General features: G+C 36.4%; 1 protein-coding gene and 1 non-coding gene across 2 annotated transcripts in view; one reads left to right on the plus strand and one right to left on the minus strand.

The window, feature by feature from the left end:
* MIGA1 (mitoguardin 1) overlaps positions 1–11,951 on the minus strand; it is a 69,280-nt gene extending 57,329 nt beyond the window's left edge. The window contains exons 1-4 of the mRNA XM_041748582.1: positions 11,946–11,951; positions 11,413–11,539; positions 9,498–9,631; positions 8,233–8,356 (exon numbers count right to left, since the gene is read on the minus strand). Of these exons, the coding sequence (XP_041604516.1) occupies positions 8,233–8,356; positions 9,498–9,631; positions 11,413–11,539; positions 11,946–11,951 (391 nt within the window). The remainder of the gene's footprint in view (positions 1–8,232; positions 8,357–9,497; positions 9,632–11,412; positions 11,540–11,945) is intronic.
* On the plus strand, positions 10,493–10,565 carry TRNAR-CCU. The gene has a single exon. It is a non-coding gene; the product is annotated as a tRNA-Arg (tRNA).
* Positions 11,952–13,029: the final 1,078 nt, after the last annotated feature.

A 13,029-nucleotide genomic window follows, 5' to 3' on the forward strand; every position in this document is an offset into this window, starting at 1 on the left:
TCTTTACTTTCTCAAATATATAACTTCATTTTTTTAAAGTTTACTTATTTAATTTTAGTAATCTCTACATTCAATGTGGGGCTCAAACTCAGAACCCTGAGATCAACAGTCTTGTGTTCTCCTGAGCCAGCCAGATGCCCCTCAAACAAGTAACTGTATTTTATTTTTTTTAAAGATTTTATTTATTTATTTATTCATGAGAGAGAGAGAGAGAGAGAGAGAGGCAGAGACACAGGCAGAGGGAAAAGCAGGCTCCACGCAGGGAGCCCGATGTAGGACTTGATTCCAAGATCCTAGGATCACGCCCTGGGCCAAAGGCAAGGGCTAAACCGCTGGACCACCCAGGGATCGCTCAAACAAGTAATTTTAAACATGACTTAAATACCTTGTTTCAGGAAATTCAAATTTAAATTACTGATATAACATGAGAAGGATCAAATTAATTCCCAGACACAATGTTGTCTGGAGAAAATGACTGAACAATATCATTGTAAAACAAGTTATGAACATGTGACACCAATCTACCTGTAACCATGAAACTTTAAAATAACCTTAGAACAGGCCTCATAAAAATGCTAGACTATAACTATAATAGGATAGCAAGTGTTTACCATGTGCCTGGGTTAAAATGATACATGTTAAGAGAGGCAAACCAGAAAAGAGACTTTTAGCTATAGAGAACAAACTGAGGGTTGCTGAAGGGGAGGTGGGCGAGGGATGGGTTAAATGAGTGATGGGGATAAATCACAAAAATTCCACTTGTGATGAGCACTGGGTGTTGTATGTAAGAAATAAATCACTAAATTCTACACCTGAAACTAATATTACACTGTGTATGAACTAATTGGAATTTAAATAAAAACTTGAAAAAGGAAAAAAATTAAAATAAAATGATACCTATTATCTCACTTAATCTTCACAATTCTATAAAGTTGATCCTAATGCAGTCCTCCATCTTACTTATGAAGAAGCTGAGTTTAAGAACAGTCAAGGCTTGCTTAGGTTTCTTAGCTAAAAATCCTAGAGACAGGATCTGAATCCATGTTTGCTTAATTCCAGAGCCTATGTTCTTAACCATTAAGCTATATACGTCTATAATTGAAATCATACTGAAATTTTTTGGTTTGAACCTTCAAAAATTATAATAACTAAATTAGGACTTAACAATTCTCAGAAAAACTACATATACACAACCACTTACAGATACTGTTACCTAGAAGTTATACACTAATGGAAATTTACACTAATGTTATTTCCAGTCTGTGCATCATCTCCACACTCTCGCTCTTGAGTTACAGTGGCAGGTGTACACAAAACATGCCAGAAAAAAAATGTGGTGACCTAAATTTAACTTCCAGTGCTAGGAGCATCACAGAATGGCATTTATGAGTCATAGGCTTTTAATATGTAGATATAATGTGCTGCCCTCTAGTGATTTCAATATCTTGCATTTAACACTGAACAGTCTCAATAAGGAAAACATTTTTTTATTATTAGAGAATTCAGATCTTCATCTCATTTTACAGTAGGAGTAATAGAACAAATAATTATTAAGCCCCAAGTAAATTTTTGATATGTAAAAGCAAGTATAGAAATACAGGTGGCCCTTAAACAATGTGAAGGTTAGGGACACTAACCCTCTATGCAGTTGAAAATCTACATATAACTTTTGACTCCCCCAAAACTTAACTACTTAAAGCCTACTGTTGACCAGAAACCTTACCAGTAATACAGAGTTGATGAACCCATATTTTGTTTTAAAGATTTTATTTATTTAATACATATTTTATATACGTATTATATACTGTACTTTTGCAATAAAATAACCTAGAGAAAAGAAAATGTTAATAAGAAAATCATGAGGAGGGACACCTGAGTGGCTCAGTGGTTGAGCATCTGCCTTCAGCCCAGGATGTGATTCTGGAGACCCAGGATCAAGTCCCACATCGGGCTCCCAGCATGGAGCCTGCCTCTCTCTCTGCCTATGTCTCTGCCTCTCTCTCATGAATAATGTCTCTCATGAATAATGTCTCTCATGAATAAATAAAAAAAAAAAAAAAGAAAAAGAAAAAGAAAAAAGAAAATCATAAGGAAGAGAAAATACATTTACAGTACTGTGCCATATTTATCAATACATTTACAGTACTCTCCCATATTTATCACTGTGTATAAGTGAACTTGTGTAGTTCAAATCTGTGTTGTTCAAGGGTCAACTGTACATCCAATAATGATTTACTAATTCAGAATGGTTAAGGAAATACCAGTACAGAACACTGCAAAAGATGAATTAGAGAATAAAGAGTGGTTACATTTTATGCAAGGAACTCATGCCTTAAAACGCTGCCTAATTCAGTTATTTTCGTATAGAAAGAAATAGAGAGGTTGAAGTAGATTACAACTACTGTGTTGTATTTCTTTTTTCAAGCATAGTTTTAAAGCACAGTAAATGACTATAATAAAAACATTTTTGAAGAACACTTTTAAAACATTTATAGTATTTTTAGGAAATTTTTTTGTATCACTACCCCTTCCCAGATGTTAATAGTATTTCCTATTTTAACACAGATGATAGCTGGCTTAGGAGTACACTAGTGGTTATAATTTTATTTATTATTTTTTTAAGATTTTATTTTTTAACTTATTTTAGACAGAAAGCAGGGGGAGGGGCATAGGGAGAGGGAGAGAAAAATCTCAAGCAGACTCCAGGGTGAATGCAAAGCGTGAAGCAGGGTTTGACCCATGACCCTGAGATCATGACGTGAGCTGAAACCAAGAGTTAGCCAGCTGCTTACCTGACTGAGCCACCAAGTGCCTCAATGGTTGGATTTTAGAACCAGGTTGCCAGTAGTTTTTAACTTTTAAAATAAAAGTGCTCTTGCTTTAATTCTGCTTTTATTTTTTTCAGCATTAGTGCCAGTATTTCCAACATGTGCAGTACTAAACAGCAAGAACATCAGCAGTTATTTGACCTTTTCAATACTTTTAAAATTTAATTTCATAACACTTGGATAACAATATTACAAAATATAAAAAGACTTTAAATTTAACAAAAGAAGTAAAAATAACAGCAGAATCACTAAAACCACCTGCAGAAGTTTCCGAGCATATAAAGGACAATATGGCTCACAGGACATTTATAAAGGATACTCAGTATTTCTAGTTACCAGGTGCAGTAGCACCACCTAAACAGTTTATAATTCACCAGCCCCAAAGCTTTGAAACTAAGTGATTCTTGATGAATTTTTTTTTCTTGATGAATTTTTTAAAAGTTTTTAGCATTTGCATTATTTAAAATTTTTAGTATAATGTTTTGCACTAATTCAAATTTATGAAAACTTGACTAAAATTAGCTTAACAACTATAGTGTATTTTTTAACAACTCTATTGAAATATAATTTACACAACATAAATCTCCCCCTTTTAAATGTACAATGCAGGGGCACCCAGGTTCCTCAGTCAATTAAGTGCCCCAACTCTTGGTTTCAGCTCAGGTCATGATCTCAGGGTCCTGGGATTGGGCCCTGCATTGAGTCTTTGTGCTCAGTGGGGAGTCGGCTAATCCCTCTGCCCCTCCTCCTCCTGCTCATGTGTACACTCTCTCTCTCAGATATATAAAATCTTTAAATAAATAAATGTACAATTTAATGAGTCTTAGTAAATATATAGAGTTGTGCAACCATTACCATAATCCAGTGCTAGAATCATACTATTCGTTTTTTCAACTGTTTTTTTTTTTTAAGATTGTATTTATTTATTCATAAGAGACACAGAGAGAGAGGCAGAGACACAGGCAGAGGGAGAAGCAGGCTCCATGCAGGGAGCCTGATGCAGGACTCAATCCCAGGACCACGGGATCACGCCCTGAGCCAAAGGCAGGCACTCAACCACTGAGCCACCTAGGTGTCCCTTTTCAACTGTTATTAATTTCACCTACCTAAAGGAACCAAAAAATTCATAATACCAACAACTCAAAAGTGTTTGGATCTGCTATTTTTAAAAAAGAGAATAGATTTAATTTAGTTTAAATAAACACATTGTTATCTAAAAAGAGAAACGCTAAACATACTGAAAGAATCGTGCTGAGGAAGATTTAAACTGTCCTCATAATCCTGTTCAGTGTTAACTTGGCAGACTACTATAGATAGTACAGATGTAAAATTAAGTAGAGTCTCTGTTTATATTTTGAACTCCAAATTAGTGAAATATGTTTTGCTGAGGTTCTATGTAGTCAATAAAATCTGACACGTGTAACTTCTAGATCTAAGATGATTTACAAGTGAGAATAAAACCAGCTATGAATTCTTGATGGCAAATACTTGCCTACAAAATAACTCAGTATCAGCAATATTTCCCAAAAAATGTGAATTGGTATTAGCCATTTTTTTTAAAGAGGAGGGGCAGGGGTACACGGAGAGAGAGAAAGAGAATCTTAAGTAGGTTCAATGCCCAGCATGGAGCTCAGTCTCACAACCCTGAGATGACCTGAGCCAAAATCAGAAGCTGGATGTTCTGACCCTCCCCTCCACATGCATGCATGCATACTTGCTCTCTCAAATAAATAGATAAAATCTTTTTAATAAATAAGTAAATACCAGGACAAAAAATGTCTCCTTACTTTAGCATCTATGGGGTTTCCAGGATGCCTGCTTCAAGATTATACTTCCTAAAGGACACTTTGCCAATAGGCATACTCTACTGAGTTCACAATCACCCATTCAAGGAAGGGGTATCTGTCTTATAAGGTGGTGAGGAAATTTCGCATGGTGTTCGGAGTATGAACTCTGAAGTTAGCCTGCCTGAGTCGAAATTTGGGTTCTGTCATTTAATAGCTATGCAACTCTATGGAAGTTACTCACTATCCCCTATTCTCTCTTTCCCCATCTAAAAAATGAGGATGATAACTCTATCTTATAAAAGTTATTGTGAAGATTAAGTGGGAAAATTTTCACTCAGTGTAGTACGGGAGGAAGAAAAGAAACAATAATGTATCTAAGTGCTCAGCAAAGGGTCCGACACATGGTAACATGGAAGCAATGGCAGGTGTTAGTTATTAAGTACAGGTGTAGAGGGGAAAGGAGATATATCAGATGACTGCTGAGAAATCTTCCAAATTTGAAAACCTATCAAATTCTTAAGAAAAAAATTTTAATTTTATCAAATAGGACAAAGAAAATTCCAAAACAGTGAAGTATCCACTCAAATCAGATCAATACTTGGTTTAAATTCACCCTCAAACCTCTGAAGGCATTTATTAACATCTTTATTTATGACTATTAGCTATAAGTTGCCTCCCAATAATATAAATTAAATGTGTAAAATGAATTTGTATTTAAAGAATGAGGAGAGTTAACTTACATCTAAGCAATTTTGATCAATATCAACTAACAGATATAAAGAGGTACTCCCCTACCAGAATTTTGACCACGGATTGAGTTCTTTCATTTCAGAAGTTCAAAAATGAAAACTTGCAATAAGAAAACAATTTCCAAAGAATTCAAGAAGGAACTATAACAGCTTCATGTTAACTGGAATCTCTAGGGTAATAACCAGTCAGCTTAGAAGCCAGTGACAGTGCAGGTTAAGACATGGGTTAGGTTGGGAATTTATTCCAAACCTAAGCTAACCAAATTTATGGATTGATTATGGGTTCCACTCTAGAAATCCTATCCATTTAGGGTTCCAAATTAGCAACAATTTACTCAGAAACAACGTGAAGTCTCCAGAAACGAAGCCATGTGCCTAGGGGACTTCTTGTCCAGAAGCAATGTAACTCAAAGCAGACCTTTTGGGGCAATACCTAAGAAATCTTCATAACCTAATAACCTGAAAAAACCTTGAAGACAGACTTTGCCAACCTTTATGGTCAGTAGAAAAAAGAAACTTTGGGCTGCTAAACAGAGCTGAATCTGAGATGTACATTACATGAGTAAGAAGTGTAAGAAGCACACACCTGAGCAGCCCCGGTGGCTCAACGGTTTAGCGCCACCTTCAGCCCGGGGGTGGGATCCTGAAGACCCTGGACTGAGTCCCATGTCGGGCTCCCTGCGTGGAGCCTGCTTCTCTCTCTCTCTCTCTCTCTCTCTCTCTATGTCTCTCATGCATGAATAAATAAAATTTCTTTAAAAAAAAATTTTTTTTTTAAAAAAAGAAGCACACACCTCCATGACGCTCAGCATCACTGAGGCTGGAAAGAAAACTGCAGGTAGACAATTAGAACAGTGAGGGCAAAGCCTCCACTCCTAGAATAAAACATTAAGCCTTGTGGCTCTTTTCCTCTCTCTTCCTTATACTTATCATTTTTTCCTACTCCTTGATCTCTGTGGTTTTCCTTGCCATGTAACTATTTTCCTATCTTTTCCAGTTGTTCCATTCTGTTGTTACACTTGAATTCGTTTAAAATTCCTTCTCTTTGTCCTTTCTGTCATTGTAAGAAGTTATGAAAGAAATTGTGTAGAAAGAGCGACGCCTGGGTGGCTCAGTGGTTTGGCGTCTGCCTTTGGCCCAGGGCGTGATCCTGGAGTTCTGGGATCGAGTCCCACATCGGGCTCCCTGCATGAAGCCTGCTTCTCTTTCTGCCTATGTCTCTACCTCTCTCTCTGAGTCTACCATAAACAAATATATAAAATCTTAAAAAAAAAAAGGAAGAAATTGTGTAGAAAGAAACTGTAAGTATAAAAAAGAAGGCTTTGACAAATTCTATTTGTTAACATGAATATCACCTACTTCTTTCTGATCTGTAACCTCCACATGTCAAAACACTATGCCAAGATAAGAGGAGAGAAACTACTAAAAAATACTCAAGCCTAATAAGTAATTTTGGTGACAATATGAAAAAGCAAAGAGCAAAATTAATACAAAGAGGCATCACATAACCCTAACATATAGACAGCAATTTTTTAAAGTTTATTTATTTTTTTTTTTAGTAACTTCTACACCCAATGTGAGGCTCGAACTCACAACCCAAGATCAAGAGTCACACATTCCTCCAACTGAGCCAGCCAGGTGCCCCTACATAGTAATTCTTAATTCTAATACAAAAGAAATCTTCACCAAAATTCAAAATACATAGATACATAAGGTTTCCTAAATGTAGACACTTGTAGTTTATGTTCAGGAAAAAAAAAATGTGGAAGAACTTAACACTCCTTAGCTATTTTTATTCCTTATAATAAAATAACAATTCTCCTCAAACTTAAAAAAATTTTTTTACCAAAAAGAGGTGCAATGTAATTTTGTATTACTTCATTCTTAGGAGCATATACAGAATTCAAGGAAGCAATTTTAATCATTCATCCCTTTGAAAACATCACTTAAAATGACTTTTCAGGGATGCCTGGGTGGCACAGCGGTTGAGCGTCTGCCTTTGGCTCAGGGCGTGATTCCAGGGTCCCTGGATCGAGTCCCACATCAGTCTCTCTCCATGGAGCCTGCTTCTTCTCCCTCTTCCTACGTCTCTGCCTCTCTGTGTGTCTCTCATGGATAAATAAATAAAATCTTAAAAAAAAAAAAATCCTCTTAAAAAAAAAAAAAAAAGACTTTTCAAGGGACGCCTGGGTGGCTCAGTGGTTGAGTGTCTGCCTTTGGCGCAGGGCGTGATCCTGGAGTCCCAGGATCGAGTCCCAAATCAGGCTCCCTGTGTGGAGCCTGCATCTCCCTCTGTCTCTGCCTCTCTGTGTTCCTCATTAAAAAATAAATAAAATCTTAAAAAAAAAAAAAAAAGACTTTTCAAAGTTCTTTTCCCTTTAAAAGAGGAAATAAGGGTAATGGTATATACTAATGCATGTCCTAGCTACTGATATAAAAATCTAGCCTGCAATTAAAATGGGGTCCAAGAAATAAAATTTCTTAATTATTAATTCTGAATTATTCTTAACTATTTTAAATGTATGCCATGAGCTACATGCACATTTTTGAGGTGTGTCTCTACCCCATTTTTATTTTATTTTCCTCCTCTCTCCAACACGTGGACTGGGATTCTTTCAATTAGAATATGATTTTAAAGTCACGATCCTACCTAGAGTAAGTACTTGACATTATATTTAAGGGTATTAAATTCACTCTAGAAAAATAAAACTGAAAGAAAATAATCAGTAAATATGATAGGACTTTTTTTCTCTTGACTATTTTCTAAAAAATATGTAGCCATATTAATATACTTAAACAAATGATTCCAAGAATATAAAAGAAAAAATTTACTTGTTTCATAAAATCTATATAAAATATCCAACTTACCAATATCATTAACCAGGGAATTAGAATCAGATGCCCCCAGGGTAGCTTCAAACTCCTCTTGGAGACGATACGCTCTTTGCAGCAGAGCTTCAAGTTTATGGATAAATTCAGTACTAATAATATCCTATGAGGAGAAAAAAGTACATACAGCAAATATTAGATTCTAATGTTAAAATCCTCAGTAACTTCCACTTTTTTTTTTAAAGACTTTTTTATTTATTCATGAGACACATAGAAAGAGAGAGGCAGAGACATAGGCAGAGGGAGAACCAGGCTCCCTGTGGGGAGCCCAATGCAGGACTCAATTCCAGGACCCTGGGATCATGCCCTGAGCCAAAGGCAGACACTCAACCACTGAGTCACCAAGGTGTCCCAACACCTTCCACTCTTAAATGAAAGGCAGAGAAAGTGTGGGATATGAGGAATAACTATTGGGTAGTGACAGCACTGGGTTCTAGCTGGGCCTTTGGCGAGGTCACCTCAGTTCTTAGGGATTTAGCTTCTCTACCTGTAAATATAAGGAGTGGGAGTAGATCAGGGCTTTTAAAAGTAAGATCCTGGAAGAGCAGCATCAGTATCATCTGAGAATTGCTAGAAATGCAAATTCTCAGGACCTAATCCACACACTGAATTAGAAACCCAAGTCTGTCTTAATAAGCCTTTCAGATGGTTCTGATGCATGCTCAAATTTAAGAATCACTAGCCAACAAGGTGCCTGGGTGGCTCAGTCAGCTAAGCTTAGTCTGCCTTCATCTTGGGTTATGATCCCATATCCTGGGATCCAGCCCCATGTGGGGCTCCCTACTCAGCTAGGAGTCTGCTTCTCCCTTGCCCTCTATCCCTCCCCCCATTTGGGCATGTTCTCTCACTCTCTCAAATAAATAAATAATATCTTAAGAAAAAAATCATTAGCCAAAATGATCAATATCAGTCTATTTAAAAGTCTATGTAACTTTTATGAATATAATACCATTTAATTAATCACAAAGTATAAAACAGACTTTTAAAAATCCCCTTAGAAATCTTACTAGCTTAATTCCATATATTCCTGGAAAATCAGGGAACTTGATATGAATTGTAAATTTGGGATTCAACAACTAACTGAACAGAAAAAGCCCAATAAGATATAACCCTACATAATCCCAAGGGGGGCCAAAAAACCAGTTTTATTAAATGCCACAAAAAGCAAGGACACTGAATCAACATTAAACATTGTTCAATTCTTCCAATATTATAAAGGCCACTCTTAGATAAATCACCCTTACATCTACACTTTCTTCAGCAATGGCATCTCCTGCACCCAATTTAATAGAACCACAGGCTTCATCTTCAGCCTGTCTATTTCGAAAAGTGAGAGCTTGCTCCCATCGACGCAGCGCCTCTTCAAACAATTCCATACCTATGAATTAAGAACAGAATAATTGTAAGTAAGAAAAACCAATAGCAAAATAAAATTATTTTAGGCTGAAGTCTTTTTCATATAGTTATCAACAATGGCACAGTCTGACTGTAACTTTGGCACTAAAGAATAATTTTATGTTCACCTCATTTCATAGCAGAATTTTAATTTCCCAACATATTCTAGGCCTATAATTCTAGTCAACCAAAAATCAGAGAAATGACCGATATATCTTCTTTTTTTAAATGTAACTCAAATTTATATCCTGCTTGGGATTTTTCTAGAACAGTGTCATGAGTTCATCAAAAGTCCAACAATGACTAATTTTTATATTCACACAACTATCTTTCAATATATCTTCCTAAATTAAAAACATAGGTAAATAGAAGAAACTAGTTGATAAGAAGCTATCAGGTTTATAAGACGTTGTCACAAGGAGAGAGTAAAGCTGAGAGGAAATAGGATACTAAGGCTAAATAAAGGTTTTCCCAACTTTTTTTCCCCCACAGAATGTTCCTTAAACTACATGATTTGTAGTTGGATGGATAAATTGCTGGGTCAGTTGTGTTTGGATGGACAAATTGCTGGGTCAGTTGAAAATCTACAAAACTTCTGGAAAACCCATCAAGAGTTACAGTTCAAGTAGAAATTCTATATCCCCCCAGCTAGACAGCTTTATGGGGAAAAAAAGGTGAATATGTGATTCTTTTTCTCCAAGTAAAAAAAAAAAAAAAGTCTTACCAAAATAATTACGTACTTCAAAAAAAACCAAAATATTCCAACATTCAAGACATATAAAATATTCCAATATTCTAGACATATTAATGAAAAAGATCTTTAAAAGCTACTTAATTTAGGGGTGCCTGGATGGCTCAGTTGGTAGAGCATATGACTCCTGATCTCAGGGTCGTAAGTTCAAGCCCTATGTTGGGCATGGAGCCTACTTAAAATAAAATAGGGGTGCCTGGTTGGCTCAGTTGGTTAGGCATCTGACTCTTGGTTTTAGCTCAGGCCATGATCTTAGGGTTGTGAGATCAAGCCCTGCACTAGGCTCTCTTCACTCAGCTCAGAATTTGCTTGAGATTCTCTCTCCCTATCCCTTTGCCCCTCCCCCTGCTTTCCCTCCCTCTCCCTCTCTCAAATAAATTAATCTTAAAAAAAAAATCAACAAATCAGATTAGATAAGTGTAACAGATTGAATAGTGGCCAACAAAAAATGTCAGGTCCTAACCTCTGGAACCTGTAAACATTACTTTACAAAGAAAAGGGGTCTTTGCAGATGTGATTAAATTAAGGAATTTAACATGGGTGGTTATCCTAGATTATTTGGTGGACCCTAAATCCAATCACAACTGTCCCAGTAAGAGGGTGAGGGGGATTTGGTGTGCACAGAGGAGGTACTGACTAGAGATTGCAGTCACATGGCCATAAGCCAGAACCTATCAAAAGCTGAGAGGGACAAGAAACAGTTACTCCCCTAAGCCTCCAGAGGAAGCACAGCTCTAAAGATATCTTGATTTCAGCCCAGTGATAATGATTTCAGTCTTCCGGCTGCCAAAAGTCTGAAAGAATACATTTCTGCTATTTAAACAACTAAGTTTGTGGTAATTTGTTAGAGTATCCTCCAAAAACTAATATAGTAGGTTATGTTATGTACACTAGATTCAAAAGATATAAGAACATTTCAAAACTATGCTGTTTCCCTTAGAATAATTCATCATTCTTTAGTTTCACATTAAATGAGAGTATAATATCTTAAAACTTTATTATGGTATTCCTACCCATCAAGTATAAGTTCTCAGGAGTGGTCACAGGAATATTCACAAGTTTAATATCATCTTCATCTGCTTTGTCCCAGGAGTTAGAATTGCCGCAAGCACAGCTATGACAAGAATTGACACTCTGGACCTAAAATTAAGATCAACAGAAGTTACTTCAAAATGCCTTTTGTGATAGTATTTTGCAATCTTTTGTATTTACATATTATTTACATAACCTATTCCTGGTAAAACAACATATATAATTCCTACCTGAAGAAACAAATCTAACTATAGTCAGGAGTCACACCTTAAAAGTATTTTAAGCCTTTGTTTGCTCAAAAATACACAAATAGGAGAGTATTTCAAACAAAAATTAGTTATTTCTCTAAAAAAATCAAGCAGTTATTTTTATAGTTTACTGTTTTATTAACTATTTACTTATTAATTTTATCCACACCTACTTTGGTTAGAGGTAACTAGTTTATTTCCTTTCCAGAATTTATTGGCAATGCTGATTCTCTGCTAAACAATAACTGAAACTGAAAAGCCTTTACCATCATCCCTTCTCTAGCAAGGTGCACTGGGCCAATCATTTCAGTCACCTCTATGCAAATGACTGCTTAGTCTCTACTTCCAGTTCTGTCCTTTTAAAATAAACCTAGGGGCGTCTGGATGGTTCAGTCGGTTCAGGATCGGACTTAACGATTTCAGCTCAGGTCATGATCTGATGTGTCGTGAGATCGAGTCCCGTGCTGGGCTCTGTGCTCAGCAGGGAGTCTGCTTGAGATTCTGTCTCTGCCCCTTTCCTCATGCACTGTCTCTTTTTCTCTCTCAAAACAAACTTTTTTTTAAAATTAAAAATAAAGAAATTTAGCCCATATTTCCATCTGCCTATTTGATTCTACTCAGCTCTTCTGCTGGCATCTTAAAACTGACTCTATCAAAAAGGAGCTCTGCATCTTCCCACAACAAAAATTTTTCCTTCTCCAGATTCACTAATAATACTTCCATCCCCATAATTTCCCAAACTTGAAAACAGAAAGCCATCTTTAACTTCTCTTCTCACACCTCTCATATGCAATTACCAAGTTTTGTGGACCCTGTCCCCTCCTTTCCACATGTGTTGCCTTGTTTGGGCACTCAGTAAAAAAGGCGAAATCTGGGTTCCTAGTCCCAGCAGTGGAATGATGAGGTGAGCTGAAGCAAGTATAGTAAAGGCACTCCAGACTTTCTATCCACATTTATCATGAAACTCCCTTTTTCTACTTAGTAGTTAAGAACAACTGCTTAAACTCAGTTGAAAAATTTCAAAATAGAGGTATTCTCTGACACAGAGTAAATCCAGATTATAGAATGGGCATATATTTCATCATCCTGTTCAGTTTCAAAGAACAAATGAAAGCCTGCAGGCCTTTGATCTAGATGTTCCTACCACAGAATAGCCTTTAAAAATTTAGTATATTTTTAAGCACTTAAAAAGGGGCAGCTATATATTCCAACAAAATACAGAAGCAGGGTACAGAACATGGTGTTCAATAAATTATTTAAAATAATGAATACAGGGACACCTGGGTGGCTCAATGGTTGAGCATCTGCCTTCGGCTCAGGGCGTGATCCCAGGGTCCCCAGATTGAGTCC

This window comes from Vulpes lagopus, chromosome 3 (genome assembly GCF_018345385.1).
Source record: "Vulpes lagopus strain Blue_001 chromosome 3, ASM1834538v1, whole genome shotgun sequence".
Lineage (NCBI taxonomy): Eukaryota > Metazoa > Chordata > Mammalia > Carnivora > Canidae > Vulpes > Vulpes lagopus.